Source organism: Carlito syrichta, unplaced genomic scaffold (assembly GCF_000164805.1).
Source record: "Carlito syrichta isolate Samal-C Ts95f unplaced genomic scaffold, Tarsius_syrichta-2.0.1 Scaffold302821, whole genome shotgun sequence".
NCBI classification, from domain to species: domain Eukaryota; kingdom Metazoa; phylum Chordata; class Mammalia; order Primates; family Tarsiidae; genus Carlito; species Carlito syrichta.
This window is the reverse complement of record NW_007246917.1, coordinates 444,996-461,350: the sequence shown is the minus strand read 5'-3', so window position 1 is coordinate 461,350 and position 16,355 is coordinate 444,996. Positions and strand designations below refer to the sequence as shown.

General features: G+C 36.4%; 2 protein-coding genes across 2 annotated transcripts in view; one reads left to right on the top strand and one right to left on the bottom strand.

Moving 5' to 3' along the window:
• The window catches only part of LOC103259505 (UPF0061 protein ETA_18310-like), a 45,437-nt gene extending 37,694 nt beyond the window's left edge, over positions 1-7,743 (top strand). The window contains exons 16-17 of the mRNA XM_008057167.1: positions 2,630-2,709; positions 7,511-7,743. Of these exons, the coding sequence (XP_008055358.1) occupies positions 2,630-2,709; positions 7,511-7,633 (203 nt within the window). The 3' untranslated portion in view covers positions 7,634-7,743. The remainder of the gene's footprint in view (positions 1-2,629; positions 2,710-7,510) is intronic.
• An 8,203-nt stretch (positions 7,744-15,946) lies between these two features.
• APBB1IP (amyloid beta precursor protein binding family B member 1 interacting protein) overlaps positions 15,947-16,355 on the bottom strand; it is a 70,028-nt gene continuing 69,619 nt past the window's right edge. The window contains exon 14 of the mRNA XM_008057166.2: positions 15,947-16,354. Within this exon, the coding sequence (XP_008055357.1) occupies positions 16,215-16,354 (140 nt within the window). The 3' untranslated portion in view covers positions 15,947-16,214. The remainder of the gene's footprint in view (position 16,355) is intronic.

The following is a 16,355-nucleotide window of genomic DNA, read 5'->3' as shown; positions in this document are numbered from 1 at the left end:
CTTTGGGAGGCTGAGGTGAGTGGATTGCCTGAGCCCGCGGGTTTGAGACCCGCCTGGGCAGCGATACCTCATCTCTACAATAAATCAAAAAATCAGCTGGGCATGGTAGCGCATGCCAGTAATTCCGGCTACTTGGAAGGCTGAGGCGGAAGGATCGCCGGAGCCCAGCAGGTCGAGGCTGCGGTGGCTGGGAGCGGCCACTGCACTCCAGTCTGGGCGACAGAGTGAGACTCCAACTCAAAAAAAAAAAAAAAAAAAAGAAATGCTTTAGTTGCAAGCAATGGGAACATAAAAGATGAGTATTTTAAAGATCTTGGAAATATGTATTTTTAAATGCCCAATACTTACTATTTTTAGGCCCCCAAATGACTCTAAGATCATAAGCAATTAGTGGCCATTGGTCATTTTTCTTTCGTGGTACATGTGCCCAGCCTAGGATAATAGCAAAACTATGTTTAATAAATGCTTTTGATTTCTATGACACTCTGACAGCCACTGTTGTTTTTATGTTCAAAGATGATAATGTCTCTGATGACAGTGTTTACCTGTGTAACTACAAAGATTGGTAGGGAAATACTAATTTCTGCAGTTATTAGAAAGAAGAAGATAGGCTCCCAAGAGAAAACAACTGATGTCCCCAAATTAAATATTTCCATTTATTTAAAGTATGTTGCTCTATGTAACATTAGTGTTTATTAATATGATTAGGTTTATATTGCCAGGGAGATTTTAAAAAAAAACCTGAAATATGTTCATTAGCAATAAAATTAAATTGGTTATGATTCTTTCCCAGAACTAACCTGATTTATATTTCAAACATATATTAAGTCCCTATGTTCCTGTGTGCCTTTTTGCCTAGTCACATTGTAAAAGCTGAAGCCAAAAAGATGAATTTGATTCTTGCCATTAAATAGACAATAATCTAGTGAATCAATGGTTATCAAGTTATATGGAACTTTGGTTGGACTTTTGTTTGGATATAAACCTCATTAACCACTGCTTAAAACTTTATTGCCAAAAAAAATAACTTACAAACAGAAAATTCCAAACCAGATAAAAATATGCAGAATTAAATAACTCTTTAAAGAATCTTATCTATAAATCTATGATGTGCTGATTTTCAAGTAGTTTGTATATTTATAATTTGGTTCAAAGTACTTCTGCTTTTGTCTGCAATACCTAACATACTTTTACAGTATTTGATTGCCAAGTGTCAAATACTATAAAGTGTCAAATTTGTCGTCAGCCTTTTAACTGGATAACTCTGTTCTTCCTCTCTGCCTAAAGTGAGTGCTTCCACAGTTTCCTTTCCATGTTTGTTACCCTTTTGTGTAAAGATTGCAAGTATATTTTTTGTGTATATGTTTTTTATTTTAAAGAGTTTTGTATCACCTTTTAAAATTTAAAAAATGCGAGAATTGTAGAAAGAATTTTAAAAGATCCCTCATATTCCTGTCACTCAAACACAATTACTGTTCACTTTTTGACTCAATTTTGATTAGAGGTAAACTTCTAATCTTTCTTTTTCTGTCTGTTTATTAGGAGAAAATGTAGTAGTAATGATACTATGGTATACTTTTAGAATTTTTTCCACTAAAAATGAATTAAGCATTTTTCTTGCTACTTCAGTATTTATAATATAACTTTTTAATGGCTTTGTAATATTTCTTTGAAAGCATATGGAATGTTTTACTTAACAATTCCCCTATTATTAAGTATTTATGCTGTTTCCAGTTTTTCCTTAATATAAATAATGTTTTTTAATGTTTAAATTTGTTTCTTTAGTCTATATTCCAAGAGAAATATAATTACTGGATCACAGGGCACTTACTTGTTTAGATTGTTTATCATGTTGGCAGATCTTTAATGACAAGTTGAAATGGAATTTGTACTCTAGTCAAGTAATTTGGAAACTTCAGTTGAGAACCATGTAACTGATTTTTATAGTCCTCAGAATTTTTATTGTACTAATAGGGATACCATCCTCTGTCCCTGACCAGTTAGTGAAGCATTTTGGAAAAGGCTCACCTCAAATGAAGACATAGTTCATAGAATTTTTTAAAATGTGTCATTATAATAAGATTTTTTTAATATGAAAAAATGCATGGGTACTGTAAAAAATACAGATTTGTGAAGTTTTGCCTACATGTGACCTTTCCTGTTAGTTCCTGGGCAGCATCAGCATTAAGCACAACTACTGAGTCAGACCTTAATTCTATGCTTGAAGATGTTAAAAGCAGCAACTGTTTTTTTTCCCCCCTCCACTTAGGCTACAGGGCATAATTAAGAAGAATTAACTACTTCTCCATGCTTTATAAGATGCTTAGTGAACTGAAAACGGTGAAAAAACCAAATTTGTGATGAGACACTGAAAAAACAAAACATAATACTGATTAAAATGCTCTACAAAGATTTGTTCTGTTCCATAAGATAATAAATGCTGTACATTGTTTATAAACAATTGAAATAGACTGATAATGATAATGTCTTCTCCGTTGAGCCTTCCAGCAAAGTTCTTAAAGGTTATTAAATTCAGTGATTTCATATGGCTTGTGTTGACTTGATTTGTTGTTGTTTTTTGCAATTTATTTAGTTACTGTTTCAAGATGTGTTTTCCCCTTTGCTTAAGCTGTTAATCCTAGATATGTGCTGAAGAACTGGATGGCAGAAGCTGCAGTGCGGAAAGCAGAAAGGAATGATTTTTCAGAGGTGAGAATGTTGACTTTTCTTGGTTAATTTTTATTAATTTAAAATCTATTATGTTTTATTTTTACTTAAAAAAATTTTTTTTTAAATTCAGGGGCTACATGCACAGGTTTGCTACATGATTATGTTGTGTGATGATGAGGTTTGAGTGTCTACTGGTCCCATCACCCAAATAGCGAGCATGGTACCCAATAGGTAGTTTTTCAACCCTGGCCCCCTCCTTCCTTTCCCCCTTTAATAGTCCCCAGTGTCTGGTCTCTCTTTATGTCCATGTGTACATAGTGTTTGCTCCCACTTATAATTGAGAACATGTAGTACTTGGTTTTCTGTTTCTGCATAAATTTGCTTAGAATAATGGCCTCTAGCTGTATTCATATTGCTGCAAAGGACATGGTTTTGTTCTTTCTTATGGCTGCATAGCATTCTATGATGTATATGTTCACATTTTCTTATCTAGTCCACGATAGTCTTCTAGGTTGGTTCCATGTCTTTGCCGTGAAAGAAGTGAATGCAGGTGTGGAAAATACTCAATTTGGCAACATTGGAATCCACAACTGTGGGCTAAAACATAACGTCTCTGTTTCTGAGACACCTCAGGTGAACCTAGTGACACACATAAGAAAGCTTATGAATGACACCATAAGAAAGCTTACTTATTATTAAAAACACAATTAAAACATAAAACAAACAGGTTATTTGAATTGCATATAGTAACTGACCACTCAACTCTGTCTCTGTGTACTCATCTTTGTACGTGAACCTAGGTACAGAATACTAAGTTCAGCATTCGCTTTTACTGGTTCTGAAAACATGCCATTATAACCGTATATGGCCTTATTTTGGGAGAATTCAGGGTTTCCTTCTTCCTTTTCTTTTCTTTTCTCATTACTATTATTCTTTTTAAGGGATCATTTAAAATTTTCATTTTTTTATTCTTTTAAATTTTAGATTCAAGGGGTAAATGTGCAGGACTATTATATGGGTATATTGCATGATGATGAGGTTTGAGCTTCTAGTGAGGCTGTCTCCCAGGTGGTGAGCATGGTACCTTCTCTCCTTTAGGAGTACCCATCTTTATACCCGTGTGTACCCAGTGTTTAACTCCCACTTTTGAGTAAGAACACGCAATATTCAGTTTTCTGTTTCTGTATTAGTTTGCTTAGAATAATGGCCTCCAGCATCCATGTTGCTGCAAAGGACATGTAAAATTGTTTATATTTTAAACATACTTTTTTTGTTTGTAGGCAAACTATTCTGTTGCCAACACCAACTTTCCAGATTTCTCTCTACTCGGTCTCTATTCTTTTATCAGTTGGGTTATTTTTCATATTTTCTACTTATCCTTTATTTTATTTAAAATTCATAATGTGAATTTCTGAAAGTCTCTGCCGTTATTGCTTGTATTTTAGAATTTTGGATTTAAACCTCTGAAATCAGTGATGGATTTGAGAGTGTACAAGGGAAACCCAAAAAAAACCCTGGAATTATTTTTTGTGGGGTAGGCTCCATGTAGTTCACTTGGAATTTGTTCCTCCAGACCAAATGGTCAACCAAACCTTTTATCTGGAAGTTATGAGATGGCTACCTCATGATTTGCAGAAGAAATGGTAACTGGTTCTTCCGCTCTTACAACGCACCTGCCCACACTGAGTGTTCAGCAGTTTTTGACCAAAAATGGCATGACCTCAGTACCCTACCCTCCCTATTCACGGGATCTTGCCCTGGCCAACTTTTTTTTTTGTTGTTTATGTGAATGAAAAAAATCCTCAAAGGAAAATATTTTGCTGATGTGGCAGAGGTGAAACAAGAAACAGCAGAAGCACTAAAAGGCATCAAAACTGATGAATTAAAAAACTGATTTAAGCAGTGGAAAAACATCTCAGTAGGTGTATTGCATCAAACGGAGAGTACTTTGAAGGTGACTGTAGTTTAAACATGTAAGAATAAATTTAGAATTTTTATAAATAAATTCTGGGTTTTTTGGGGGTACCCCCTCCTATCTCTCCAGAGGAAAGCAGTATTTGCTTCTACCAGGTGTCCACGGCACTGCCAGCCGGGATCCACTTTAAATTAACCTTGACAGCAATGAAGATAAACTAGAGCTACATGTATCAGCGTGGATAACTCTCACAAATAATGTTCAGTAAAGCAAGCAAAGGGCAAAAGAATTCATGCAGTGCATTACCCCTTATCTATAGCATAGAAACATTCACAATCATATTGATACCATGTCGTTTGGCTTCAGTCATATTGGAAGTACTACACTGTATTTATGAAGCTGAATGAAGGATACAGAGTTGTTTGTTATATTATTCTGCATATCTTCTCTGCTTCAAACATTTCATAATTGTTTAAAAATATATCATACACCATGAAGTTTTTAGAACAGAAATGACCCTGGCTCTCATGCTGCCTCTCTCCTGTTCTACACCTATAGCAGACATTAATGACAATCACAGCCCTCTTTCTCTCGAATCATTCTCATCACAGCATGCTGTTTAGTCACTACCCACTGATCAGAGTTGGCATGAGAAAGAAACTATTTCTGCTATTTTTAGTTTAGAACTTGCATTAACTTTCTATTTTGTACTTTAATTTGCCTGATAATGATGAAAATAACCTATTTTTAAATGTAATCATTTTATGGTATTAAAAAGAAACAAAGGGAAAGTAGACAAATTTGTCTAAGCTTTGGTTTGGGGAAACCAAACAGTGTTTAATAATTTGTTTTGTTAGCCTGTTTCTCTTTCCTTCTCTATCTTTTGCTCCTTCTCTGTTTCAGTCCCTTCCTTAAAATTATATTTGGGGAATGATATTGTGCCCACTGAGCAGGGTGGGAGGAGGTGTTCTCTTAGGTCCCAGTAAACATTCATATTCATATGACCATCACAGGCAACACACTTGGCTGCACTCAGCTGGTAGAGATGTGGGACAGGGACATAGATTATCAACTGGGCAACTCTGGGTTCCTCATATGCAGGAGTTCTTACAGCACTTGGCTCCAGTGGTAAGGCACAGCAGCACAGCTCAGCATAAGGATATGAGAGGCACCCTGGTTTTCTAAGCCCTGGTTTCTGCTTCTTGCTCTGCAGAAACGAGTATTACTTGTAACAACTCCACAGGCATAGTGTCTAATGTCCTCACAAAAGACCTGCCTTATGGCAAGATTCACCACACTTAGGAAAGCCCAAGCATTTTATCAGTTCTCCCACTCTAGAAGCTGTGATTCATAGGCAGTGTTACATGGGGATACAGTTGACATACCTGGGGATCAGACCTAGAAAGTTAACTCAAGGTCAAAATCTCATGCAGGAGAAGAAAATGATGTTGTCAAATCTTTATAAGTGCATCTCTCTCTCTTATTTATTTATTTGGAGTTGGCATCTCACTCCATTGCCCAGACTGGAGTGCAGTGGCACACACACAGCCACCCCAGTGTCGACTTGCTGGGGTCAGGCAATCCTTCCACCTCAGCCTTCCAAGTAGCTGGAACTTCAGGCGCTTGCTACCATGCCTGGCTAATTTTTTTTTTTTTTTTGAGTTGGAGTCTCACTCTGTCGCCCAGACTGGAGTGCAGTGGCCGCTCCTGGCCACCGCAGCCTCGACCTCCTGGGCTCCGGCGAGCCTTCCGCCTCAGCCTTCCGAGTAACCGGAATTACAGGCACACGCTACCACGCCCGGCTGATTTTTGATTTATTGTAGAGATGAGGTCTCGCTACCCAGGCGGGTCTCGAACCCGCGGGCTCAGGCAATCCACTCACCTCAGCCTCCCAAAGGCGCGGGATTACAGGCTGAGCCACCGAGCCCGGCTGCCTGGCTAATTTTTTAAAATTTATTATAGAGATGAAGTCTCACCAAGTTGCCCAGGCTGTTCTCTACCTGTGGGCTCAGGTATTCCTCTCATCTTGGCCTCCCAAAGTGCTAGGATTACAGACTTGAGCCACCATCTCTTAACACATACAATTTGTGTTCACCTTCTTTCATCAAACATTTCTTGAGACTTCATTCAATGCAAAGTTCTTTAGAGAAGTGAAAAAATCTATTCAAGGAGCCCTTAAACTAGTATATGAGATTGATAGGTATACAACTAATTTAATAAAAGAAGATGTATAGAAAGTACCAGAAATTTCAAGAGGGCATCTAAGAGCACTATATCAGTATTTATGATGATGTAATTTTCGTATTTTAAATATTAGTGATTCAATAATATGATCTATTTGATCTCTTGGCTTTACTTTCTTAGTATAGATAATCATCCACCTTTTTCTATGAGACCTAGACCTTTGCCTCACAATGTCCGAGGAAGTGACAAAACCACTGAAAATATACATTATACATTTTGGGTCTAGATTTATTGTTGAAAGAGATGTGTTCTTTGATGTCTCAGTTTATTACCATGGGCAAAATTCCAATAGAGGAAGCAGCATGAGCTGGAATTCATGCCCTTGATTTGGGAAGACTGCAAACCATTAATATCCTTTTATGTAGTTTTGTAAATATTTTAGAAAAATAGGATTCTCTTAATGCTATGAAGGGATCTTAAACTTGCAAGGATATGTTTGTAGTCTTTGTGACATTGAACATATTCACTCTCTTAGCTTAGTACAAAAGTACTGTAGTAACTAAGGAACTTTCTGTGCACTAACAGAAATTCTATGTAACAACTGTGGTTGAGGCTTCAATAAAACATAACATGTATAAATTAAACAAATTTAAAATTTACCTTGCCATTTTAGAAACTCAGAATATAACAAAAGGTCCTGAGTAAGAAGGTGTATATTTACCTGTCTAAATTGTTTACTAGGTCCATTTTCTCCAGCAAGTTCTTCAGCATCCTTTCCAGAAGCATTCTGCAGCCGAAAAAGCAGGCTACTCTTCACCTACTCCTTCATGGGCTAAAGATCTCAGGGTTAGTTGCTCATCTTAATTCAGGAAAAGTAAATTTAGGGATACTTCTATCATTGAACTCAAATAGAATAATCTATTTAACAGATTCTTAGTGATCATTCACATTTTGATGATAATCCCACATTTGATAATAATTGTATATAAAATATGTTTAGCCAAATAAATTGGAACTTATTATTTAAAACATCCTTGTGATCATTTTTATTCTAGTTGGCCACTTTAATGGAATAATGAAGTGTTTTTGATGAACCATGTGAGTTACCCTCAATGACTAGGAAATCTTTTGACAGTCTTGCAATCAAAATGGATTTATAAATATTCGTCTAGCACTCACTATGTACTCAGCACATAATAGCAGATAGTTTCTGTTATTCATATAGCAAATACGATTTCTTTTTATCACTACTATTTTATTCTTTAGTAGTATCTTGCCAAACAGATTTGTAATTGTCACATATTCAAATATGATAACTTTTAAAATGTCAATTTGAGCTTTTTAATCTGCTTTTGTATTGCTTAAATTTTTAAAAATTTTCTCATATTTTTTTCTTGCACTTTTTTTTTTTTTGGAGTCAGAATCTCACTCTGTCACCCAGGCTGGAGTACAGTGGCATGTTCACAGCTATTGTATACTCGACCTGCTGGGCTCAGGTGATCCTTCCACCTCAGCCTGGCCACCACACCTGGTCATTTATTTATTTATTGTAGGGATGAGGTCTCGCTAAGTTGCCCAGACTGGTCTCTCACCTCCGTCTCCCAAAGTACTGGGATTACAAGAGTGAGCCACCATGCTCAGCTCTAGCACTTCTTAGATTGTTTACTTTTAATCTTTTTGAGATTTGTTGACTCTTTTTCTTCCAAATTGATAGATAATTTCGATAAATAGATTACTATTTATTAGTTTTTCCTTTTTGCATGTTTGGAATATAATTTTTATCATATACTAAGTTTTCATATTTTGAAATGAAATATTCTAATTTTTTTCTTTCCAACTCTTTTAGCAATAGCACTCTATTTTTATTATTTTGACTTTATAATATAGTACATTTCAACAGTTAGTCTGCTATCATTGGTCTTTTAAAATATTTTCAGCAGATAGCAGACCCTCTTGCTGCTGTCCTGTTTGTTGTGCCCTTTACCATGTATCTTCCCTTTAATAAATCTACCTTTCTTAATTAAAATAATTTTTTACCTTGCTACTTAATTATTTTAGATGAATGTCCATTTTTGCTCATCAGGTTTTTAAAAAAATCTTTTGGGATTTTGATTGGGTTTATAATTAATTTATGGACTCAGCTTGGAAAGAATTGACATTTTTACAACATTGAGTCTTCCCTTCCAGGAACATAGTCCAGGCACTTCTTGCTTTGCATGGTAACTGTGCAGTGATAAAAATGACCAAGCTGAAAACCTGAAAAGTGCTCATAATAATCAGTGGCAAAATCATGATTGTGCTGTGACCTTTACAAATTGGGCTGTAATCTTTAAAATCTCTTATCGTTTGCTATAAATGTAAAATAAAAAAATAGTAAAATAATATTTCACTAAGTACATGGTAATTTAAGACATTAGAAACATTGAGAATGAAAGTGTTTGTTTTCTTTGTAAAAAACCTTGTCAAGAGTAGTTTGAACAGTGCTTGCCTTCATTCTTGTCATATTACTTGTAATACAGAGCAGATATCTTTTCTATGCCTTGGTAATTGCCACTATTTGCTCTATAATTCCACTTATGTTCTATTTGAATTTCCCTTTCAGTGTTATTGCTTTTCATTTCGTTGTTGCCGTTTCACTTTTGTTGGCCAATTCCCTCTTTTGATTGTCTATTTTTGTAAAAGATCATATGGACTGACCCATGGGAGACAGAGGCAACCCAACTACATGCTTTTCTCTGTGTAAACTGAATAGCAAATAGGCAGTGATAAGTCACCAACAAACATTCAGAGAAATTATGTGATGAGTCCCTGATCATGATATACATTCATTAGTTAGGTAGTGATTTGTAGACTGAAGAGCTAAGAGCCAAGTTTGTACTTTATGCAATCACTTGCAGTTAAAATGTCACGGCAATGGTAGCTGACATTTGAACCACATTGGGAAACTAGTGTTACTTAATTAAATAATGGTTTATTGGAACTATGTAAAACAGCGACTGCCTGTACCTGCTTTCCTTTTTCTTTTTCTTTTCTTTTTCTTTTTTTGAGTTGGGGTCTCACTCTGTCATCCTGGCTGGAGTGCAGTGGCACAATCATGGCTCATTGCAGCCTCAGCCTCCTGGGCTCAAGTGGTCCTCCCACCTCGGCCTCCCAAATAGTTGGAACTACAGGTATGCACAACCACACTTGGCTAACTTTTTTTATTTTTATTTTTGTATAGACAAGGTCTTGCTATGTTGCCCAGGCTGGTGATGAACTCCTGGCCTCCAAGCAGTTCTCCTGCCTTGGCCTCCCAAAGTGCTGGCATTACAGACATGAGCCACCACACCTGGCCTCTATTTCTAATGTATTCCTTTATACCTGCAATAGTTAGCTAACTATGTTGCCTAGGTTGGTCTTGAACTCCTGGGCTCAAGTAATCCTCCCACCTCAGCATTCCTAAAGTTCTGGGACTACATGCATGAGCCACTGTGTCTAGCCAAAGTTTTACATTTTTTAAATTAGGAGTGGTATTGAATTTTATCAAGAACATTTTTGATGTCTGTTGAGATAATTATTTTTTCTCCTATTAGTTTTCTAATAAAAACTTATACTGGTTGAACATTGTTTAATATTAAAGTTTTATCAAAGACCCCAAGATATAATAGCTTTGAAAGTCTAAATCATCATTATTCTTAGCAGATATCTAAGAACCTGCTTCATAACTCTTTGTTTCTCTCATCTACTTCAAGAAAATGAAAGGATGTGGAGAATGGAGACAACTACAGAAAGCTGTTGCTTTGCACTCTCCCCTACCTTGCTTTTGGTGGTTGTATGCATAGAGAGGGGAATAATGCAACTTTTAACTTTGGGCCTAGAAGAAAGAGCTTCAGAAGGCCACTAGAACAGTCAACACAAAAATCTCTTAGAATTAATAAGCAATTATAGCAGGATTGCAGGATACAAGCTTAATATACAAAAGCCAATTGCAATTGCTCTTCTATATACCAGCATTGAACAATTGGAATTTGAAATTAAAAACACAATACCATTTATGCTAGCACCCTCCCCAAATAAAATACTTACATATAAATCTAACAAAATACGCAAAATTCTATATGAGGAAAATGACAACATTTTGATGAAAGACATCAAAATGAAGAGATATTCCATGTTCAGGATAAGAAGACTGAGTACTAACAAAGTGCCCATTTTTTCCAACTTGATCTATAGATTCAGTGAAATCCCAGGAATTTATTAATTTTATTTTATGGATATTAACAAATCTTAAGTTTATATGGAAAAGCAGAAGACCAAGAATAGCCACACAATGTTAGAGAGGATGGAAGTCAGAGGACTAACACTACCCAACTTCAAGATTTACTGTAAAGCCACAGTAATCAAGACAATGTGATACTGGCAAAAGAGAAGACAAATAGAATAACGGAATAGAATAGAAAGCTCCCAAGTAGACACAAGTACTCAACTGATACTTGACAAAGGGGCAAAGGCACTACAACAGAAAAGATAGTCCTTTTATCAGGTGGTGCTGGAACAACTGGATATCTCTATGCAAAAATAAATAAATAAATAAAAAATCTAGACACAGTTCTTACATCTATTACAAAAATGAACTCAAAATGGGTCATAGAACTAAATGTAAAACACAAAACTATAAAACCTCTAGGATATAACACAGGAGAAAACCTACATGACCCTGAATATGGTGATGACTTTTTAGATACAATACCAATGGCAATGAAATCCATAATTGATAAGTTGGACTTCATTAAAATAAACAAAACTCCTTGGAAGGAGAAGGCAGGAGGATTTCTTGAGCCCAAGGAGTTCAAGACTGGCCTGGGTAACGTAGCAAGATCTCATCTCTACAACAAATCAAAAGACAAATTAGCTGAGCATAGTCCCTGCCTGTAGTCCCAGCTACTTGGGAGGCTGAGGTGGAAGGATAACCTGAGCCCAGAGCCCAGAGCCCAGGAAGTTGAGCCATGATCACGCCACTGCACTCCAGCCTGTGTGAGAGAGTGAGACTCTAACTCAAAATAAATAAATAAAAACGTCTGCTCTGTGAAATACATTGTAGAGGAAATGAGAAGACAAGCTACAGACTGGGAGAAAATATTTGCAAAAGATATATCTGATAAAGGACTGTTTATCCAAAGTACATGAAAAACAGCAATTAGAAAATGAGCCACTCAACTAAAAACTGGCAAAAAACTTGAACATACACTTCACCAAAGAAGATATACAGATGGCTAATAAGCATATGAGAAACTGCCAAACATCATGTTATTAGAGACTTTTGAATTAAAACAAGAATGAAATACTACTACACACCTATCAGAATTGCTAAAATATGAGACATTGACAATACCAAATGCTGACAAGGATATAAAGCACCAAGAATTCTCATTTATTGCTGGTGGGAATGTAAAATGGAACAGTCCCTTTAGAAGGCAATTTGGTAGTTTCTTACAAAACTAAACATACTTTCATCATATGATCCTGCAATTGCACTCCTGAATATCTAAATGTGTTGAAAGCTGACACCCACACGAAAATTTGAACACATTTTATAGCAGCTTTGTTCATGATTGCCAATATTTGGAAGCAATCAAGATGACCTTCAACAGGTGAATGGATAAATGAACCATGCTCATCCAAACAATGGAGTATTATTCAGGGATAAGACACAATGAGCTATCAAGTCATGAAAAGATATGGAGTGCTGTGGTTTAAACTCATGTTTAGGCTGGGTTCCCGTTCTAGCAGTGTTGAGAGGTAGTGCCTTTAAGAGATGACTAGGGTAAGATGGATTAATTGCTTTCTCATGAGACTGGGTTAGCTTTTGTGGGAATAGATTAGTTTCTGTGAGAGCAGGTTGTCATAAAGTGAGGTTGCTCAGCTGGGCTCGGCGACTCAGCCTGTAATCCCAGCACTTTGGGAGCCCGAGGCTAGTGGATTGCCTAAGCCCATAGTTTCGAGACCAGTTTGGGCAACTTGGTGAGACCTCATCTCTACAATAAGTCAAAAATTACCTGGGCATGGTAGTACGTGCCTGTAGTTCCAGCCATTTGGAAGGCTGAGGTGGAAGGATCACTGGAGCCCAGCAGGTCGACGCTGGGGTGGCTATGAGTGTGCATGCCACTGCATTCCAGCCTGGGTGACGTAGTGAGACTCCAACTCAAAAAAAAAACAAAAAACAAAAAAGTGAGGTTGCTCTTTGGGTCCCTCTTTTGCATGTTGCCACTTCCCCTTCACGTTTCTGCCATGTTCTGATGCAGTCAGGGAGCCCTCTCCAGACACTGGAACTATGCTTTTTGGACTTAACCATGAGCCAAAATAAACCCCTTTATTTTTTTTTTAAAGAAATTACCCAGTTTCAGGTATTTTGTTACAGCAACAGAAGAAGAACTAAGACATGGAAGAAGCTTAAATGTATATTACTAAGGGAAAGAAGTCCACTTGAAAAGGCTGTATAGTATGATTCCAACTATATGATATTTTGGTTTAAGGGGTAAGAGAAATTAATAGGCAGAGCACAGAAGATTTTTATGATAGTGAAACTATTCTGTGTGATACTATAATGGTAGATACATGCCATTATACATTTTTGGAAACCCATAGATCGTGCAACATCAAGAGTGAGCCCTGGCCAGGCACAGTGTCTCATGCTTGTAATCCCAGCACTTTGGGAGACTGAGGAGGTAAGACCACTTAAGGCCAGGAGTTTGAGACCAGCCTGGATAATATAGCAAGATGCCATGTTTACAAAACAATTTTAAAATGAACTGAATGTGGTGGTGCATGTCTGTAGTCCTAGATACTCAGGAGGCTGTGGCAGGAGGATTGCTTGCTGAGTTTGAGGTTACAATGAGCTATGATCATGCCACTGAACTCTAGCCTGGGTGACAGAGTCTCTAAAAAGAAATAAGTAAATAAAAGCAAAACAAAAGTGAATCCTCATGTAAGCTATGGCCTTCTGATGATAATGATGTGTCAATGTAGGTTCAATGACAGTTAGGAATGTACCATTTTGTTGTAGGATGTTGATAGAGAAGGGGGCTGTGCATGAGTGGAGCAGGGGGTATATGAGAACTCCTTGTACTTTTTGCTCAACTTTTTGCTGTGACTCTAATACTGTTCTAAAAAATAAAATCTGTTTCAAAAACCAACAATTGGTGGCTGATGATGAATAAATGAATGGCTTCAACACAGATACTGTGCTGAAGAAAGAATTAGTGAGTAGGAATTAAGATCTGATTAATTTACCCAGAATAGACAATGAAATAGAAAATATAAAAGAGAGAACAATCACGTGAAAGAAAGATGAGGAAGGGGAAAAAAACCCAGAAAAATTCAGGCAAACAAAAAGTACAACATTAGATGTTAAGAACTAATGCAAGTATATACTCACAATAAGAGTAGAAAGAATAAACTTATCAGTTAAAAGATAATGATTACTGGATTAGATATAAACACAACAGGATCCACTTATGTGTCATTTGCAAGTGGCACACATTAGAACATGATGACATAGAAAGTTTGAAAGTGAATGAATGGAAATGTGTGTCTGGCAAATAACTGAAAAAAAGATGATGTAGCTGAACAAATACAAGATAAAAAGCAAAATGCATTACACAATAATATATGGTTCAATTCACCACAAAGTTATATAAGTAAATTTTGTTTACACTTAATAAACAGTGTCAGAATGTATAAGGCATAATTTGCCAGACTAATGAAAAGGCATTGGCAAATCCACCCTCAGAAGGAGATGTAAAAACATACTTCTTAGTAACTGATGGTTGGAGCAGCCTGGATCTCGGGCTATAAAAGATTCACGTAACATGAATAACAAGCTTGTTCTAAAGAATATGAACAGTATGTTGTACACAAACACACATGAACCATCTATAAAAACGGACATGTATCAAGCCATAAAAAAACTCCATACATCTCAGAGGCTCAATTATTGAATTGGATAATTTCAGTATCATACTAGTGATGATCAAATAAAATATAGAAAACATAGTAGTGGCCTAGATGTTCATTCTCCCCTTTGAGGACCTCTTTAAAATCCTATTTTGGATTCTATCATGTGGCAGGTTAAATCATGTTTCCTGTAAACTCCATCAAACGCTGTGGTTTTAGTTGCAGTTGGTCTATTACATGTGTCATTGCCCTGATGATAGCATTATAGAAGTTCTGTAGTTTTTATAGGTTGTGATATAGGATTACTGTCCTATATTATTATTACTAACACAAGAATACTATTAATAACATATAATGTTATCCCTGCACCTTTCCCCATTCCCAACCCTGCCCCAGTTTTTGCACTTTCCCACATCTAGATATCTCATTGAATTAATAAAAGGAAAACAAATTTTGCAGCATTTTCAAGACTGAGCTAAAGAACCCCATTCAGGTATAGGTAGTATCTGTAAAGACCTTTCAGCAAGATACCAAAGATTTGATACCAAAGTGAAAATCACACTTAGGATCGAGTAACAAGAACCTAGGCTAAATTGGGCACTCAATTTATCTCTGAGGGAAAATATTCCAGGTTTTGATATATATATTTGCCTTTTCTTGTCCCTACATTTTTACTTGTAGGATACTTACAGCATTGTGATAATACAGAATCCAATATCGACTTAAATAATTTTTTCAACACTGTTATTCAACCATTAAAAAAGCAAAAACAAAACTGTGTGTCCAAGACCCCAATCAATCAACGAGTCTTAAAGAAACTGAATGTATTCTTCTTGTTGTGTTTTTCTTTTTTCCTTTTTTGATTTTTCTGGAAATTCTGAAGATCACAGAGGTAGAGATGGAAAATACATCTAAGATCAAGAAGACTTAGGAAGGCTTAGGATTTTGAAAGCTATTTTTAGAAGATCAAGTACATGTACATGATAAAGTAGTGTTGATATCACACTCAGTTTATACAATGATCTTTCTAGAAATAACATCTTCAGGAAAATGTTTAACTTTTATTAATTTGATGCTTCTGAACATAATAAAATAAATGAAACTAAAACATAATTTTAGATAACTTGGAAGGGAAGATGAATACCATTTTGGTGAAGATAGCCTGGGTGCGGTTGCTCACTCCTGTAATCCCAGCACTTTGGGAGGGCAAGAAGAAAAGATCATTTGAAGCCAGGAGTTCAAGACCAGCCTGGGTAACATAGTGAGACTTTGTCTAATTTTAAAAAAGAAAAAAAACAGATAATACATAGGAAAGATATGTACATTAAGCAGATAGTCTAAATTCTGAGTTAGGTTACAATAATGAACTTGAGCACAATGGTAAAAAATTTTTACATCATTTCTAGTCTGAAAACCTCAACATTTACTCGAAAATGGACGAGATACCTTGACAATAGACTAACAAAACACGCACTTTCCGTTAGGTGTTACGCAGACACCTACAGGTGTCCCTTTAGGACATGTTGCCCCTCTTCTTTTGCAAAGCTTTCATGAGGTCTGACATGAAATCCTGCTCCCCACTCCCTCCCCCGCTGGGGGGCCCCGGGTTCTCGTGCCTCTTGGGGGGCATAGGAGGTTTTTTGGCGACCGTGGG